The sequence below is a fragment of the Aulonocara sp. 'chitande type north' Nkhata Bay genome, linkage group LG12, assembly GCF_057382095.1.
Source record: "Aulonocara sp. 'chitande type north' Nkhata Bay isolate Kocher_YH1m ecotype deep benthic linkage group LG12, A_spYH_male_GT1.1, whole genome shotgun sequence".
NCBI lineage: Eukaryota > Metazoa > Chordata > Actinopteri > Cichliformes > Cichlidae > Aulonocara > Aulonocara sp. 'chitande type north' Nkhata Bay.
In genome coordinates, this window is record NC_141355.1 from 23,988,041 (window position 1) to 24,006,869 (window position 18,829).

The 18,829-nt window shown below is 40.0% G+C and overlaps 1 protein-coding gene across 1 annotated transcript; it reads left to right on the forward strand.

The window, feature by feature from the left end:
• Positions 1-1,312: 1,312 nt before the first annotated feature.
• Positions 1,313-4,176, forward strand: LOC147317510 (glial cell line-derived neurotrophic factor-like). The gene is made up of 2 exons (XM_086312928.1): positions 1,313-1,887; positions 2,517-4,176. Exons 1-2 carry the CDS (start codon positions 1,659-1,661, stop codon positions 3,101-3,103), a joined length of 816 nt encoding a protein of 271 aa, XP_086169054.1. The 5' UTR covers positions 1,313-1,658; the 3' UTR covers positions 3,104-4,176.
• The last annotated feature ends 14,653 nt before the right edge of the window (positions 4,177-18,829 follow it).

Below are 18,829 nucleotides of genomic sequence, written 5' to 3' on the forward strand. Positions count from 1 at the left end.
AATGGAAAGATGTTCTTTTGGAAAAACCTTGTGTGTACCAAACCAGGGGATTACAATTTATCTGCAATGATTATTTTTTTAAAAAAACCTGAGAAACTGAACAATAAGGCTGCAATTTATATTCTAAGCATCATGTTCTTATGCATGATAGTGAAGAAACAAAGCAGATTTGCTTTAAAATGTAAGCCCTGACAATAAAACACACACCCTCTAAGGTTACTTGAGCCAAAGGATTGCTGTTTGAATCCAACTAAAGCATTTATTGACCCCATTATAATTTTAAAAAAAAATTTTTTCAATCTGGACTTTGAATCATATAAGAAAATGCAGTTTACGTTATACATTTATCCTTACTAAAGAGCTTTTAAGCATCACAGCTGTCTGAGTGCTTCACTGAGTGTTTCACGTCACATATAAAGCTCTCAGATCAAGTCACTGGATATCATTCTGATTTTCATCAACTCCCTGTTCCTTATGCACTTAATAATAATGTTCAAAAGGATAAGCTAACAAACGAACAGATATGAAAACCGACTTTCTGTTATCCGCATTTTCACTGAAGTGTGGAGGAGGCAACCTGACCCACTTACTCCACTCACTTAGCTTATCCACATATGTCTGCATTAATTATAAACAAAATTACTAATCATACATGTTTGACAATTTGTTTTTAACTGTTCTTTTGGACTACTGGACCATTAGTTCTTAATATCTGCCTCAAACAAACCAACAAAGGAACAAATGGGAAGAGAAATCTACAGTTTTCCTCGGACATAACGTGATTAAAAATGACATATTTTAGCTCTTAATGTGGGAGAGAAAAGGGTTTACACAAGAAATTACTGGCGCAGTTATGCTTGGCCTAAGGGTTGTCACATCAACTTCTAGAAGTTAAATAGCACTGAAGTACATTAAGTGGAGAACTGTGGGATTTCAAGCACATGGTCTTCATCAGGAGCGACACAATCTATTCGATCTGTTTTGACTGGCTAATTGGAAAAATGTTTTCCGTCCAATATCAACCCAAGTCGAAAAGCAGGATGGGGATTCTGGTTCGGAAAGAATGGAACTTCTCCCGCCCATCTGAGGCACATTTCTGGATTTCCTTGGTGATATAACTCTTTAACTCTCACCAACTCCACACTTCAGCTTCTGTCTTGTCTGTGGCCTCCATCCTTCTGCATAGTTCCCATGCATGGGGTGGAGACAGGAAGAAGCAGAGGATGGACCGTCGCACGTCACCAGCACTCCCCAGCTCTCTCGCTTTTCCTCGCAGCTCAGTCAGGATTGATGGTGAGAGAGATGGCCCGAAGTCAGCAGCAGGAACTGTGTTGAATGAAAACAGTGAAGGACTGAAAAAAAAAAAGGTTTTCATCGTTAAAGTGTTGTTGGACCCGTTTTGGAGTCAACTTCAGAGAGGAGCCGCTGATTTGCGTTTGCGCGTCTGTGCCCTGAATGTTGCGCCACATTGCGTTTCGCTGTCCAGCTGGCATGTGAGTGATTGCGTGCAGTTTGCAGTGCGCACGGTCGATTACCACCATTTGGACTGGCAGTAGCTCTGATGAGTCTAACTATTACACGTCCGTGGAGCGCTTTTGCCAGATGATACCTGTTGATTTTGCATCGCGCCATGTCCTACTGTCGGACTGAAGTGGACAATGAAGTTATGGGATAGTCTAACCACTTGTTTGATACTGCTGAGTGCCGTTTACGCCAGCCCGCTGCTCCAGAGCCCGCAGCAGCCCACGTCCACCAAGAGGAGAGGGCGCGTCGCCGAGAGTCCCCCCGAGCTCCCGCCCGTTCAGATCGGCCTGTCTGTTTCTTCCACGAGCATGAGCCGCGCGGATACCGCAAACAGGGACGAAACGCTGGCTGGAGGAGACAAATGTGAGGGTAGCGAAAGTGCGCAAACCCGATATGTCATTTGCAATGAGATTTGTGTGAATTGCTTAAAGACGTGATGGTGATGTGTCCACCAGAAAGAGAGAAAAAAATCAAAAATTGGCAAACCTAACAACAAATAGAAAACATGTGTAAGTGGTCACCAGTTAAGTTGCTTATACTTAAAATTTCTTTTATTTTATGCTGAACGAATATTTGATTCAGATTGATCATGGTCTTAAAACCTTTGCAGTTACACGTCTCATCATACTCAGTTTATTGGCAGATGAATGCCTCTTTTTTTCCCCCTCAGAAGAATAACTTCAAGTGGTAATAATTAGGAATTCATTTTCCATCAAGTAACTTGTGCCACGAGGCTACATAGTAGCTGTGTTGTCTTCATTGTTTAATCCCACTTAAACGTAAAAGCGTCTGGTGACAATGGGACTCATTCGTAAGACACCTAAATCCACCCCATCAGTATTGCCTCCACAGAAGAGACCTCTGTATCATTTAAAGATGTGCATGTGTAGTTTAGTGACACAGCACTGCATGTGTTCAATAGCCAGTGGGGTGTGTAGAAGTGAAACAGTGTGTTCTGTCCAGCCTTATGCATGTCTCTTAATTGGTTTCAGACACCACTGAGGAGCCTCTCCCAAATGAGTTTGAAGATGTGGTGAACTTCATCAAAGTAACCATCAGTAGAATGCGTCGCTCCTCCTCGCTCACTGTGTCCTCATCTACCTCCACCACCAGCACCACCGCCGCTGCCGTCCCCATCTCTTCCCCCTCCAAAGATAACTTTGACAGCAGGACCCGACATAGAAGGAGAAAGAGAAAAAGGACAAGCCAGCGAAACAGTAACAGAAGAGAAGGGGGATCTAGAGGTGCTGGCGCAGGTGGGAAGATTAGAGGCGCTGGTAGAGGACAGGGCTGCGTGCTAAAGCAGATCCACCTCAACGTGTCTGACCTCGGTCTGGGCTACCGCTCCAGTGAGGAAATGATATTCAGGTACTGCTCAGGACCGTGCAGAAAGTCAGAGACAAACTACGACAAAATCCTTTACAACCTCATTCACAACAGGAGGCTTCCCGCCAAAGACGTTCCCCCTCAGGCTTGCTGTCGGCCAATAGCGTTCGACGACGATCTCTCGTTTCTGGACGACAGCCTGGTTTACCACACCGTGAGGAAGCACTCCGCCAGAAGATGTGGCTGCGTGTAGGGAGTGCAACTTGTCAGGCTTTGTGTAATTTAAACTTTTTATACTCCCACTCTATAGTGGTATAATGTTAAGTGTTTTTTCTTTTGTTTTGATTTCACTCACAGAAGCTTTTTTGGCATGTGGTGATTTATGACTTGGATTTAGCAGTATAGGAGTAAATAAACAGGAAGTGGCATTACACAAGTTTTCACCCCAGAGAAATTACTTTTAAGAGTTACCTCGACACGGTTACAGCTTCTATGACTTCCTTTACAGCCTACAGCTTGGCTATGTGGGATTTGATATTCCCATCTATACTCAGTCACAGTCACACATTCAGCAAACTCACTCTGTCTACTGTACAGCACATAAGTTACACAAAACATCACGCATATGAGATGTATTTATGAAATCTTGAATATATTAAGTTATTGATATTTATTTGTTTTTTGTAATGAATAAATGTTATTTATTACTGTGATCAGATCTATGGGAGTGTGCCAAAGATTTAAATCAAATATGATTTATTTTGATATAAAAGCAGTACACTGCAATACCATCTTTTACGCATCAGTATCTAATCTTAAAGGTACCCCGTTGAGTTGTCTTGACAATGTTAAGAGTGCATCCAGGGTTTCTCACCACAACACAGTGTGGGTGCCTTTGAGGTCTCGCAAATGAGCCAGCACACATTTCGAGTCTAACATTGTTTACATCCATGTTCACTAGCTTCTAGGCTTATTTGTCTTCGTCCTTTCTACTCCTGCTTCTTTACTTCTGTTACTCCCACTGATCAGCAGAGCATCTTAAATATGTAGGAAGCTGTACGGCATCTGTCTGTGCCGTGCGTGTGTGCACGACACAAACAGAATGCAGACCTGTTCTCATAAACATCACGCTGTTGTGTTTTCAATTCATCAAAAACTCCCCAAGGAAAGCTTTAAAGGTTTTTCTGCCTTTGTACAAGTAGCTCATTTGACTGTTTCCTGATTGAAAGCATTTTCTTGTCATGGTTAGAGCTCGTTCCTCCTCTCAGCTGAATTAAACCAAAATTGCTCACCTCAAAAACAAACATGCAGCTATACGTTCTAGAGTATGTGTGCTCAAATTGTCTTATTTTTAATGTTAATAAATGCATTTTTACAGTGTACTGTATTCTGTAATGAAAAAAGGAGAAAAATGACCCCATTCCTTTGTTAATGAGCTTAGAAGACAACAGCATACTGTTTTAAGTCTGTCCAACCTTCAGAAAGTTTAGAAAAACATTCTGATTTGCAATTTGATCCCAGAATGCTTTCATATAAATCTTGTTTTAGTCCCTTTTTACCTAAGACACGAGTAATTGAGCATTGGGCCTTGGTTCTTAAAGAAATAATAAAAGATGAACAGAATCTGATGTTATCAAATGACGAGAAGAAACAATAAACACAAGAGAGACAAGATAGTACAATACCTATAGTACAGGGATAAAAGGAAGGTGGGACTGACAGGGAGTGATGAAAAGAAGATGGATCAAAGTGGCGGGGGGTGTCAAAAGATCTTACAACACGAGCAAAATAGCATGGAAGAATAAGCAGCGAGCTTAGAGCTGAAGTGTATGTTGGAAAAGAAAGGAAAGACTATTAAAAATTTGGGAAATATCCAGAGAAGACAGTAATGAGGACGAGGATGTGGGGATTGGAGAACATGAGAAGGGAGATGTTTAACTAATGTGTGTGGCCGCTATCTGATCCACTCCTCTTATCTCACATTTCACAGCCCTTCCTCTCCTGAACTTTGGGTCAGTGCAACCTCGTTCAAAAGCTACAGGGCATACGCCAGCTTACAGATTCAGTTTTTTCATTTTTTAAGTGTCGTATTCATCCATAAATACCATTATGTGATTCTGTGTGAAAAATCATGCCCTACAGCAGAAATGCTCAGAGCTGCTTTGATTAGAATTTTAGAGGCAGACATGTGTAGCTCCACTGTTTTGCTTTGGAGACAAGATGTCAAAGAGATGTCCTTTATAATGGTTATAGGTCTCGCTGTGAACTGCACCTGTCTACTGTTCAAACATTCTGTTTGCAAGAGGCATCCAATCAGAAACAAAGTTGGGTTAAAGTAGAGGTGCCCTTTAAGCAAGACGAGCTAAAATAGCTTGTTTCAGACAGGATGAACTGATAGTCTGCACCGAGGCCCAGTATAGAAGAAGTAAGGATTACTTAAATGTGAATTAACCAAAGCTACTGTAACAGAGTACAAAAATAAGACTATGGAGCCCAAAATGAGGACGACAGGTCAAATCGTGAAGTAATGAAGGCGTTTTTGTCCCCTCCATTTGTCCTTTGAACTAACAAATGTATACAAATCACCATATATTTAAAAAACTGGCAACTAGTAATTTTTCTACTAAGCCAGTTATGCAATATTAAGATCTGATGAGTAAACAGAATGAGTCACTTTCCAGTCATTATGTCTACTTTGAATTATTTTAGTGTCCAAGCCACACATGAACAAGTTGCACTCAAAAAGCCTTGTGTATAAATATTTGTAGTAGTTACCATTCGGGTTGCCAAACACTATAATAAAATATAGTCTGATGGACAATATGAAGAAAATGTGCACAATTAAATGTAACCCTGAAAGATGGCAACAGCAACCTGTTCTAGCTGCACTATGGAAAGTATAAATAACAAGTGCTATAGTCGTAGACAACAGAGGAAACCATTAGAGCCAAATGACACCTAGCAGGCAGTGTCATTACAGTCAGGCCAGTGTTCTGTTCTTTTGTTCACGGTGTTAGAGGAGCTTGTAATGAGGGATAATGTTCCGCTCGAGTGTAATACAACACAAGTGTTAATGCTTAAAGGGGCGGTGTTCCAAACAGGTGCTAAATGCTGGCAGAGCTACAAGTGTTGACATAGTTTTCATACATGAGACCTCTTTTCTGTACTGTTCACCCATTTGTTCACTGCTGTAAAAAACATTAAAATATCCTGGCTCATGGGAAACCTGGCATATCCAAATGTGAAGTTTTTCTCCAGACTACTTCTGTTGACAAAAAGCAAAAGACCCAGTCACTGGGTGAGTGCGAGCGAAATCCCCGAGGCTCTGAGCTTGAAAATTTGGACAAATAAGACCATTTTTGTAATTTAGAAATTCTTTTTATTTTTATATTTGGGTTAGCTTCCACTTTTCAAAGCAAATTTCGACCATCCAACCTCCTAATGATGTCTTAAAACATGACTGCAAAATAATATATTGTGGGGTTTTGAAGATGCATATATATTTTTGAAAAATTAAAAGACGGATTTATAAATTAATATCCTATAAGCCTATAATCCTATAGCAGTCTATGCTGGGAAGAATTAAAGCAGCTCTGGAGGCAAAAGGAGGTCCAACCCAGTACTAACAAGCTGTAACTTAAGAAGTGATAACTAACTATAAACTAAGGCACCACTTATTTCCTACTTGATCACTGTTCTCTGGTCTGGAAAACTTCTTATCTTCTAAGAAAAATCCTGGTGATTTTACATGTCTGGGAACTTACCAGTCAGGGTGGGTCACTTAAAGATTAGCTTATAGGAAGAGTGTCAAACCCTGTACCAGCATTATATCATTTTATACCTAATGAAATGACCAGTGAATATATTAAAACACTGTGATACACAATGGTGGATGTAAAATAGAGCAGTCAGCAGCAAAATTGGGCCTGGGTCATTGTTTCCTCTTCCAACAAGACGCTGGTGAAGAATTACCTTCAGAAGACCAGAGTGAACGTTACTGATTGGCCTGCACAAAGCCTTGAATTAACTCCCACTGAAAATCTGTTGGATGAACTAAAGACAAAGGTCCGTGTCAGAAGACCATTACATCTGGAGGAGAATAGAAGAATGGCCTGGGATTATTCAGGAGATGTGTGTGAGACTCGTTGAAACCATAGCAAACAACTGCAGGCTGTTATCCAGTAAAAAGGGTATGCAACAGACTATTAGCATCAGGCGGGCTAACAATTTTCACCCTGGTAGTTTTTGATTTTTTTGAAATTGCTTTTTTCTGTAAATAAACCAAAAAACATCTTGCATCTCAGCCTCAAACCTTCCAATTTCCTTAAAGATTTACTTTATAAGAAATTGGAAGCACATATTCCCTCCTCATCTTGTTTATTGTTGTTTACAAGAGGAAGCAATTGTGGGCAGAGTCTTGTTAGTCAGTATTGGGCTAGCTGGCATGAGAAAAGATACAGATGATAACCTGAATGTAATCATGCTTCGATGAAGCATGTCTGGGGTCTTCATGAGAAATCTGTCAAACTAAAAGAAGCTCTTTGTGCCACCGCTCTGGAATCTGTCAGAATGACTCAGGCTACGTGACAAGACAATTGCAAAGACAACCACAGAAAGAGAAAGGCGAGTCATCATAGATGAAAATAATACAGCTACCAATTCAGGATGTATTATGACAACACAATACTGATGCTGTCTCACCCTGTTGTTTTAGATCAAAAGAAGCTCCAAGATTTCTTTTTTTTTACTCGCCACTGAAGACTCATGAAAGTAGCTTTCATGAGTCTTTTAATGAGAAGTTCTTGCTTCACAAGTGAAAACACAAAGGGAGGAAGAGAGGGCTGGAGTTTTGGTGCCAAAGTTCTGCTATATCAAAATAGACAGTACAAAGTATATCAAAAAACTAAATCACTCGTATTTTTTTCTGATACAAGAAACAGGCCTGCCACCCTGTCAGTGCTGTTTAAACACTGCTGTGCATCACTGGATTGGCTGAAACACAAAGCAGAGGCGCAGGGAATTAACGTGGAGCTGTAACCGGACTGCACCGATCATCAGTTGGCTTATCATCAAACCTACAGTCTGGACCACCAACCACAGACTCCCCACTCATCACTGTTACCACACACACTGAGACACGTGTTATCAGTCATCACTGCAGTGAACTGCAGATGGAACATGCACTGTTTCAGCCAATTGCCAACAAGAGGGAGACAGCACCAGCTTCTAACTCTGTAACGTCAGTGGCACAATGCATTAAAAAAACAGATATTAATTTCATTTAATAGTCTTTATACGTCTGAATCATTTGATCTTAAGCAAATATTATAGCTTTAAACATGACTTGATGCCCTGCAATATGAAGTGATGAGAGGTGTGAATGCAACACTATCACCTGCGTGTTGCTGTGTGAGAATGTGTTAGTTCAGATAGTTAAATATTCAGGTGTAACCAGAGAATGTCCTTTACACCTGCTCTGTGTGTGCATGCATCTATGCCTCAAAGTGCATGTGTCTACATCTCTGGCATATTAGTTAAATAATTTTGCTCTCTTTTTTTTTTTAAGTACCATTTGTAATATTTTAAAGGGAAAATTGGATCATTAAACAGGAAAACATGCTCTCCTTAGGTTTTTCATGCATCATATTTTATTGAGCAATTCATATTTGGTCAGTTAGGCGCTACTGATGGGGTGATGACATTTACACATACTTATCTGTGGACTATACGAGGAAACCACAAAAATAAAGAAAGAAATCAATTACATTTGTGATCAAAGACCATAAATCATTAAGCCCTCTGAGCTATTGTGTTCTCCAGCTTAACAGTCTTTTTCTAAAGACATTTCAGCAAATCCTTTACAACATTTTACCTTCTCCGTTTTGCTTTCACTGAAGTGCTTTCGGGATCTCATGTGCGCAAACCCTTTTCTGAATGAACGCTGTCACCTCGAGAAGGCACAGCTGAAGATTTGTAGACAGGCTGTTTAATGACGTGATTCTCTTGTCGGCCTCTGTATTTGTTAGAGTGTAAGGGTAAGAAACAGCTCACAGGCAGAGCAAACAGTAGCCCTGCTGGAGTGGAAACTGTCTGCTCCGATGTGACACACTACATCCAGCAAAGAGGCAGCTGCTGAGCTGATGTGACAGACAGACCACTGCCAAAGATACACACCAGCAAAGATGTTACATTTGATTTTTTTTTTTTTGACCAGCTCGAAATTACTTACAGTGAAATGTGTATTCTTAATCAGGAGTGGGAAATTAATTTTCCCAAGGGGTCACATGAGTAACTGGGACTGTTGTGGAGGGCCGCACTAATAAGCTGAAATCTATTCTGGTCAGTATTAATTTAATTTCTTTATAAAATGCTATAAACTCCTCAAAAGATTAGATGTAACACAATTAATTAATCACCGACCCCTGTTCTAAAACTGGAATTTTTTGGGAAGACAACACAGAGACAGACATGTCCATTTTTCAGCAAGAAGGTAGAGCTCGGATCTACATTCATTTTAGCTTGCCTGGGTTAACAAAGTGTAGCAATAATTTAGCACTGTACCAAATCAGTAGAAGCTAGTGGAAAACCACGTGGTCAGGTCCCGAGCACCATCTAAATGAGTGAGTTGTGTATCTAAAATCACAAAGCTATTAAGACCAAAACCAATTATTTCACCAGGCAAAAAACATGTTTACAGCTGCCGTTAAGTTGGGCGTTTTAACATCGGGGCCTTTTGAATCTCTGCTTTACTGTTCCACGATGAATACATGACAATTAAAGAAATTAGTTTCAGCAATATAGAAGGACAAGTTTCTATTTTTAACATTTTGACGACATGCTTAAAGAAACCATTAGAAGTTGACCCCAAAGACTGTAAATAAAAGACGGAGGTGGACTTAAGCCATGCTTTAAGTGCCTCACACGTGTAGTTTTTAAATGGTCACCAGGTTTCTGTACCTGTTAGTGCAAAAATATTTCAGGTCTTATAGAAGTCTATGAGACGACGGTTCTCTGGCTTAGACTCTAAAAACACATTCCTACAGCAATTTTTGGCTCCGCCCCTAATTTCAGGCCATACTGAATAAAATGTTACATCTATTTTTTAAATTGGTCATACTATGTTTTAGAAAGGATCATTATCTGGGTTATAATGACTTAGCAGTCACAAGTTAATGAGCATGCGATTTCAAGGTCAGACTTCATGAAGTTGGCGCTGATAAGGCTCTTCTTGAGACTTCAAAAACCAACGGTATCTACATCCGTCTTTTCAGCTGTCTGTGCTTCTGCATCTGAAAAGTGGCACTCATTTGAAAGTACCTTAAAACCTCCATTCTTTTTAATGGGCAGAAGGGGGCACTGCAAAAAGACTTCCAGTTATATCGAAGTTCATGGGAAAACAGTGCTCAGCTCTAGTTCTCTGTGACCTCAATAAACACTTTCATGATGACCCCATGGGCTCAGTTGCTAGTAGGAAGTCACGCTGAATGCAAGATGAAGTTTATTTTGCAAGTTTTGGTCATTATTAGGGTCAGATAGGGCATGCCCATTGGCTAGTGACCTGTCAATCATAAGTCATTAGCCAATGCAGATGGAGCGCTTCTTAGTTTCATAGACAGATCCAATCTTGACCATCATGTCCGGTTGCAAAACTGCAGAAAATTTTGTAAATAGTAGTAAGTAAAATTTATTTATATAGCACTTTTTAAAACAGGAAGTTATTTCAAAGTGCTTCACATGGGAATAAAAGCATATCAACCACAGACTCCCCACACTGTCACGAAATGTTCAGCGTGCCTTCAAATGGGGCGGGTGCTTGATGTCACAATAGCTATTTCCCTCTTTGATATACAGTCTACAGTTCAGTCTTAACCCTTGACCTTGACTGTGTTCAGTATATTAAACATATATTTTCAAGTACATCTGTTTCTTTCATTAGAAAGTTTTGATTCTTCAGAAGATCACATGATATTATATAAAAAAGTCAACTGCTGTTTCTAAGGTTCAGAAAGTGAACTCCTTCCCAACTTATACAGTGTTTTTAGATTTGGATTTATTGTTCAAGATTGACAAATAACACATTCATAACTTCTTTATCTGATTTTGCGGTTGGCTCAAAACCGTTTAAATCTGTAAAGATGAGAATCACGAAAAACAACATCAAACGCTAACTTTAAACAACCATGATATACATGTGTATATTTTTTACAAAATAATTAAATTTGCAGGCCTTTAATGTTGTTTCCTCCATCCACGAGGCGCCCTGTGTCACATAAAATAAAACATGAACTTAGACGTCACATGACAACATGCTACAGCTGTTCCCTTCAGGGTCATAAAGGTTATGAATGTTACAAAATGTCCATAACACACAATGTCAATACATCAGTGGTGCATTCCTCTCATCGTTTACACATGTGGCCCTGGAGCACCTAAGCTACACTGAGGTACAGAGTGGAACCGTTATACTCTCCTTTGTAAACACACTAGTGTGTGTGTGTGTGTGTGTGTGTGTGTGTGTGTGTGTGTGTGTGTGTGTGTGTGTGTGTGCGTGTGCATGTGTGTGTGTCTAAAAACCCAGGAGGCAAACCAGACCCCCAACTTACCATTCATCCTCCCTCATGAGGAAGCAGCAGACCTCCCTTTATCCCTTCCCCACTTCTCACTATCCCTCCATCCTTCCATCCTTCACGACCTCCCACATCTCTGCTTACCCTCCCAGTTCTTCTCTCTGTTCCTCTGTTTTCTGGTACTTTTTATTGCCCTGAGAATAGATGCAAAACCTGGCCTGGTGTCTTCGCTGCCTCCTGTGTATGTGAGTGTAAATCCACATTACACTTCTCTCCGTGTCTGTATATCCCTGATGTTAAAGGGAGGAACCTCTCGTTTCCTCCATAAACACCTCAGTGGTATGCAAAAGATCTGCAGTGAGGATGTATGATTTTTTCAGCCTTTGTAACTCAGGTATAATTTCTAAATAAGAATAATAAGTTGTTGCAATTTGTTAAATGGGCATTAAGGAAAAATTATTTAATTTTTTGTTCAGCTTAAAAAGAAAGAACTAGAGATGAATCCATTTAGCCACTGAAGTCAGTCTATTTGTGTCTGTAATGGGTGATGGATTGTTCATTTCATTAATCTTGGATTAACCTTTATGAAAGCAATCCACTCTACATCAGTAAAATAATGTAATACACTAACACAGAATAAGAACTGCTAAATATTTTTGTCAAAGCATCATACTTAATAGGAAACTGATTTGACACAATTAATGAGTGTTAAAACAAATGTAACAATCTAAGTTACTGCGTTTTCTTTCTGGATATTTCTTGAACTATTTTAATTTTTTCTAGGTTAGCCTTTTATTGTAGTTTGTACAGCATCTGGACACAAGATCAAGCACTGCTTGTGACTACTATCAGCGAATTCTGTTACACAATGCTGCATGACAAATTGCTGATCTGCTGAATCTCAGCTTACCGCTGGGACCAGGCTTTGAGTCCTCAGTGAGCAACCAAGCTGAAGCATCGCAACAGGACAATGCTGGGATGAAACAAACTCCAGCTCGTGGATTTTCTTGTTAACCATGTTTCTTTTTTAAAACTTCAGTTTTTAGTCAGTGACCTCCTGTCTTTGAGTGAAGTTTGAATCATGGTAGAAAAATTTGCTCTGGACAGCTACACTTCTTCCGACAATAATGGCTTTAAGTCACATCTTCAGGTAACCTAAACTGGTACACGTGGACCCTAAATGGCTAATGTGTCAAATTCAGTAGAGATTTACCAAACATAAAAATGCATTGGTGTCTTTGATGATTTGTTAAAAATGATTGTAATATTTTAAACTAAAAATCTTACAAACGCCTTTAATTGTTAACCAAATCATTGTCCAAACCACAACCCTAACCCTAACCCCAGGAGACTCAGACAATAATACACTCAAGACAAGGAGCGGAAGGGAAACAGGTGAGAAGACAGCAGAAGACAATTAACCTAATAAATCGACTGCTTTCAAAATAAAACAGGAAACAACTAAACAAGGAATCACAAAGAGACATATAGACTTAACATGACACAGGTGGATACAAAGATGGTTAAATTAATTAACAGATCCAGATAAAAACTATACTAACATTAACGGAAACCAGAAAACAAAAGCAGAAAGAACTAAAGATGAAACACGCTGTCAATACCATAACAAGGAGCTCCAAAAAATACAAAACCTTGGGTATAAAGCCCAGAGCTAACATAAATATATTGCATGTAAATAACAAGAAAAGTTGATTATTTCAAAAAATTTGCAAATTTGCATCAGTCACATTGAAAAGTCCCCAGCTTGCTCAAAGTTATTGGAAACATGTAAAGGAAAATTACAAAATGCAACGGTAGGAAGGGGAAGTTTCCTTCTAAATCAATGCAACATGTGTTTGATTGCTTTGTAGAGACATTGTCATATTAAACAGGTTGCATTTAATATTTAACAGAAAGATTTATACATACATACACTTGTAAATACACATTTTTGTTGCTATAATTGGGAAGAAATTAATTGGTCTAATGCATTCCTTTTCCCCTTATGTCAGCCTTAGACTGGCCTAGACATAACCTTAACCCTAAAACCAAGTCAGGGCCGAAACAGCACTCTTATTAGGTGCAGAAATGTCCTCCCACTGATCTTCTTAAACTGCTCATCACTAAGATAATGGATGGCTAACATACTAATACAGACATGTATGAGCTGTACTCTTGTCTTCTAACAAAAGCCACAACCACACTCTAAGCTTGAAGCACATGGAAAAAACAACAGCAGAGCATGCCAAAAGTTGACATACAGTACCACTGGACCATATGTGCCTACATAAATCTACTGCTCATCACGAGGCTAAAACAATATGTGCTTCCCAACCAAGCAAGCATTCTTCCGCCATTGCACAAGTGTGTCCTCATTTTGTCCTTTATCAGGGAAAGAGAAAACGATATGGACTGCATTTGCATTCATTTTTAAATGAAATTTAAAATGAAGTACATATTACATATATATTCATATATATTTGACCTAATGGTCACCCTTTTATGACAATGTTAACCTCTACTAAACTGACTAGTAGCAGAAAGTTTGCAGAAAAGGATAGTTTCAAATATCTTCACAATATTATGATCACATGTTCACATCACCCTATTTGCACATTTGAATGCTGTGCATACATTTCATGTTAAACACAAGTGCTTGTGCAGAGCACAAACTGCACTTTAGCACGTGAATGGAGAGTAGACTTTTTTTTAAAATACCAAAAATACTACTGTTAGCAGAACTTGTGATCAAATCCAAACCAAACATTAGTGTGTGAGATCCCAAAAATACCTACACAAGTATTTATAAGCCTCTGATCCCCTAACAGACATCTGTTTCCCCCCTGAGGTGAGCAGACCCTGAAATGTATCCCACTAAGCCAGAAAATGACTCACAGAGAGCCAGCAGTTCAAACCTCTGACTCACAGCCCCTTTACAACCTTTCATAGCCTCAAATGACCTTCTTGTGACCCCTCACAGTGCCTTAATAACCCCCATTCAGGCCTGAGTGAGTCAGACAAAACTGATGGAAATTTGATCTGTCATGCCCCCCTCGCTCTGTAATTCACTCACACTGTCAACTTCTGACATGAAAATCTACATGCAAGCGCTCAGACATTCATCATGGGCACGCGCACAAACGGAGACACACGCTGACTGATGACTAACTGTCTGTATGAGCGATACATTTCTCTATATGAATATAACAGATGACATGATTATTCATGCTTTGATTTGCTTTGGTTGCATGATACAGTAATGGCAATGGTAAAATGGCTTTATTTTGAGAATGCCAATTCAACAACAACTTCCTAAATCCTTACAAATCCTTCCTTACAATTTGTTGTACTTGGTTGTATAATCCCAGTAACACACCAAGAGATATATTTACAGATATATATACATATACACACACATAGTGTGTAAATAGTGGATGAAAAGATGCAGTAAAAGCCCTTTTTTATCCCTGTACCTTGAAGTAAAGTGGTTTACGTCACTACGACGCAGGCAAATATTCAGATGATAGTACAAGAAGAGAAAACAAAACATTGATTCTGGCATACAGAACAGCAGCGAGGGTCTAAAAAACAACTCCATCACACACTGACAGGAAAAAACCACTGGCTTCTTCAAGTAAAGCCAAAAAATAATTTTAATTCCTGTTTTTTACCGTAGTTGAGAAGAGACTGTCCAAATTCTGATTTTATGGAAGGCTTTTTTGAGTTTTTGCATTCATGCTTCTGAGCGAGAGGTATTCACTTTGTTGAAAATGACCAATATCACATAACCAACTAGTTATTCCTGTTGTAGTTTTCTATAAAAATGCAAATTAAGAAGGATATAGCCTCACTTAAGATGACATTTGTGTCACTCAGACCTAAGCAGACCCAGTAGACCCACAGAAATCACAGAATATCATTGACCACCAGAGTCAGAATATCTAAGTGTCACCTGCTCTTCTTTGATTTTTTTTGTTTAATCTCTAGAAGCTTTATGTATGCCTTATGCTTTGACTAAAAACATCCAGACCTACAGTCAGAAAAAGTTGAAAACACACACATGATGTTGTATCCTATCATGTTTAGTACACGACCTAACATCCTGATACGCAGAACAGCACTTGGTGTGAAGTTCACGAAGGTTTGCAGCTGTTCTTCTCTTTCCTCTGCATGACTCTGGCATCACTGTGGGAAACATTTTCTGCCTTATTTTTGTAGATAAATCTGCGGTGGAGCTTCCATACTGTGGACACTGTAGATAAATGGCTGTGACACGAAAGGAAAACATTTGAGGACCGGCTACGTCGAATAATGAGCGAGCTTAAATGGAAAAACCTGCTGCGTCTAAGCTGGTCACTCACTGAATCTATTATACAACGAAAGATATCCTGATTGTAGCACTTCACACTGAGGCTGAACACACGGGGATCTGTCGTCACACAGTCAAGTCACACAGGAAGCTGCCGTATTGTCGCCACGCTGTCGTCAAGAGAACCGTAACAAGAAGGAAGCGCCCTCACACGTGCACATGGAGCCGTCTCCTCCTATCATGACAGGCTGAGTGAAGCCCTGCTGCTCTACACAGCTCTCTCACCACCCACCATTCACCCAACTATAAAAGACTTCGTCACTGTTGAAGAGCAAGCTTAGTTAAAGGTTTTGTTAATCAGGTACAGCAGCAAGATTGCGTCGCATTTCCATAAATGTAGTTGAATCACAAAACTGTTTTAATCCATACAATGACTCATCCTACAAAAACACTGGATCTACGGTTCCCATCATCTTTTTAATAGATCCACCCTGACTGGTAAATTCCCACATCTTCCAAACTCAACGCTTTACTGTGTAATACATGATATCACCAGGGTCATTTTCTCTGACTTGCCAAAGTCCTCCAGCACAACAGCAGAGAGCAATTATGTAACAGTTTTCACTGTTTGAGAAGCAGAGCTAAACTCAACAAGTATGAAACATTCCTCAGAGATATTAATATGATGGCATCACGCATCACACATCCGTGATGTTAATCTCCCACTCCACCGCATCCCAAAATGAATCTTTTGGACTGATATGATGGATCCTATTGCCATTCTCTCACTGTCATGCTCAAGATTTGAGGTTTGTGATGTGTTTAACTGGTACACTATCCCAGAAAGGGCGTAGGAAAAGTTGTACGCACATTTTCTAGAGCCGTCCACTGGACCAGATTGGAGTGTTTGTTGGGCCAATTCTGGCCCCTGGACCTTCTGTTTGACATCCCTGCTTTAGACTATTCTGGTCGATACTTTGTATACTTGCGATACCCTTATGGGGACAAAATGCCTGCCGCCACGAGTTTGAAAACATTTTTGAGACTCAAAATGTGGTTTTAGTGTCAGGGTTACAATTAGGTTATGGTTAGGTTTAGACTAAGGGTCGGGGTTAGGCATTCATTTTTGATTTTTAGGGTTAGGGTAAGCAGATAGGGAAAGCATTACGTCAATTAGACAATTACATGTCCCCACTAAGATATGAAAACATGACAGCGCGTGTATGTGTGCGTGTGTGTGTCTGTGCTTTGATGGAAATAATTTTCATCCCTGTGATTACTTGCAATAAGGATACAAGTCAATAGAAACTACAATATGAAAAAAATCTTGTTAAAAACCACAGACAAATTAGGAGCAGCACAGTGAAATACTTCAAATAAAAATTGGCCAGAGGTTTTCCAGAGTTGGAAAACTACACTCCAGATGAAAATGCAGCACACCTGTCCGCCCAAAAACATTTTGTACGCAAAGCAGCATAATCTACATTACTTCTGTGTCTGCCAGTAAGTTCCCATCTATAATTAATTTCAAATTCACGTAGACAAGACATTAATCATTCTCCAGGATGCTAAGAATAAACTAACCTTAACCACGGCCCTCCTGCTTTATATCTTTCAGCATTTCAAGCACATTACAAAACTGCTCAAAGAAGCAGTTTGTAAAAGGAAAATATCTCACGCACTACACTTCACACCAACAAAAGCTCATGTAATTATTTCTGAAACTGGTTGTGTTATTGTTATTAGAAACTGAAGATAGAAGGTAAAGTTTGTCTTCCCCCTCTGCATCACTACTGCATGCGTCTGCCACACATATATAGCAGAAGTTGATTTGTCTACTAAATCTGGAGACAATTAGCCGCTGGAACAGAAATCAAAATGCCAGAGCTAGTCATAATATAGGTCTAAGGAAGACAGATTTCAGCTACAACAATGGTGTTTTGACAGGGAGCAGGGAGAAAGAAAAGAAGGGCGAGCTTGCCTGCGTTTTAAGGCAGAGCATGCTTCTTTCTTTCTTTTCCCCTTTTCTCAGCACCCATTTCCCCACATCTGTAGAACAGATCATACTAGTGGCGGATGGATGAGAGTAACCCCTAATAACACTCCACATTAACACCTCAGTGCTCTGCTCCATCTCCAAGTCTCTGGTATGATGAATTACCTGCTGGAAGTCTTGTACGACTTGCGAAGTAACAACACACACCTTCTATAGGAAACACCAGGATAACCTTTGTATTTCCACACCATCGTATGCAATCCTTCTAACATGTCTCCCAAAATCACAGGCCCTGTGAGCTAGACACAAACACACTCTCACTGAGACAGACAATGTTGAGCTTTAGCACTCAACCCAGGTTACATTGACTTCCCCTGTGTGAGAGCCAGGGCATACAGTGTATTAAGAATTCATGGGGGATTTGCATCTTTGACTGCAACAATCCACGATAGAAAATAGGTCGACACAGGTTGAGAGCCACAGCCAGTAAAGGAGTAAACATGGATGCACACGCATACTCACGAAAGCGCCACACAATGCATAAAGAAGCATGAAAACAAACACAGAGCACAGGTTTTTGCAGAGAGAGAAGCACGCAAATTCCCACGCGCCGAGTCATACACACACACATTTGGGCCACCGCGTACATCCCTCCAGGGGTAGAAAGATACACAAGTCATGACATTCATTCTCTCACACATGCTAAGACGAGTCCTGTAAAATGGCTTTTATGGATGCCACCTGTCCGTATGGGATCAGATAAACACACCGAGGCCTTTCATGTTTAGTTGAATTAAGCCTCTGTGACTTTCTCTCCGCTACCTCGCCCCACCCAACACACACACACACACACACACACACGCTCAGTTTGGGATTGTTTCTGCAAGCAGTGGAAGTTATCCATCACATTTTTCATTCCCTCTCTCCATGGAGCCCCTCACAATCACCTCATCTCTTCTTATCACATCTGCCAAAACATTTCTCTCACGCTTGCTGTGCTGAAGGTTTTCAAACGTTCCCTTCTACAAAAACCCCACCTCTGACTTTACTGTATTGACACGATGTGGAGTTTCAGGGTTCGGCGTCACCCCAAATTCCGTGGATGAT

Excerpts from the sequence above, each read along its gene's own strand:
- LOC147317510 (XM_086312928.1), top strand. The coding sequence starts at position 1,659 with ATGAAGTTATGGGATAGTCTAACCACTTGTTTGATACTGCTGAGTGCC. Across the intron at positions 1,888-2,516 it reads GCTGGCTGGAGGAGACAAAT|ACACCACTGAGGAGCCTCTC; the intron begins GTGAGGGTAGCG and ends AATTGGTTTCAG.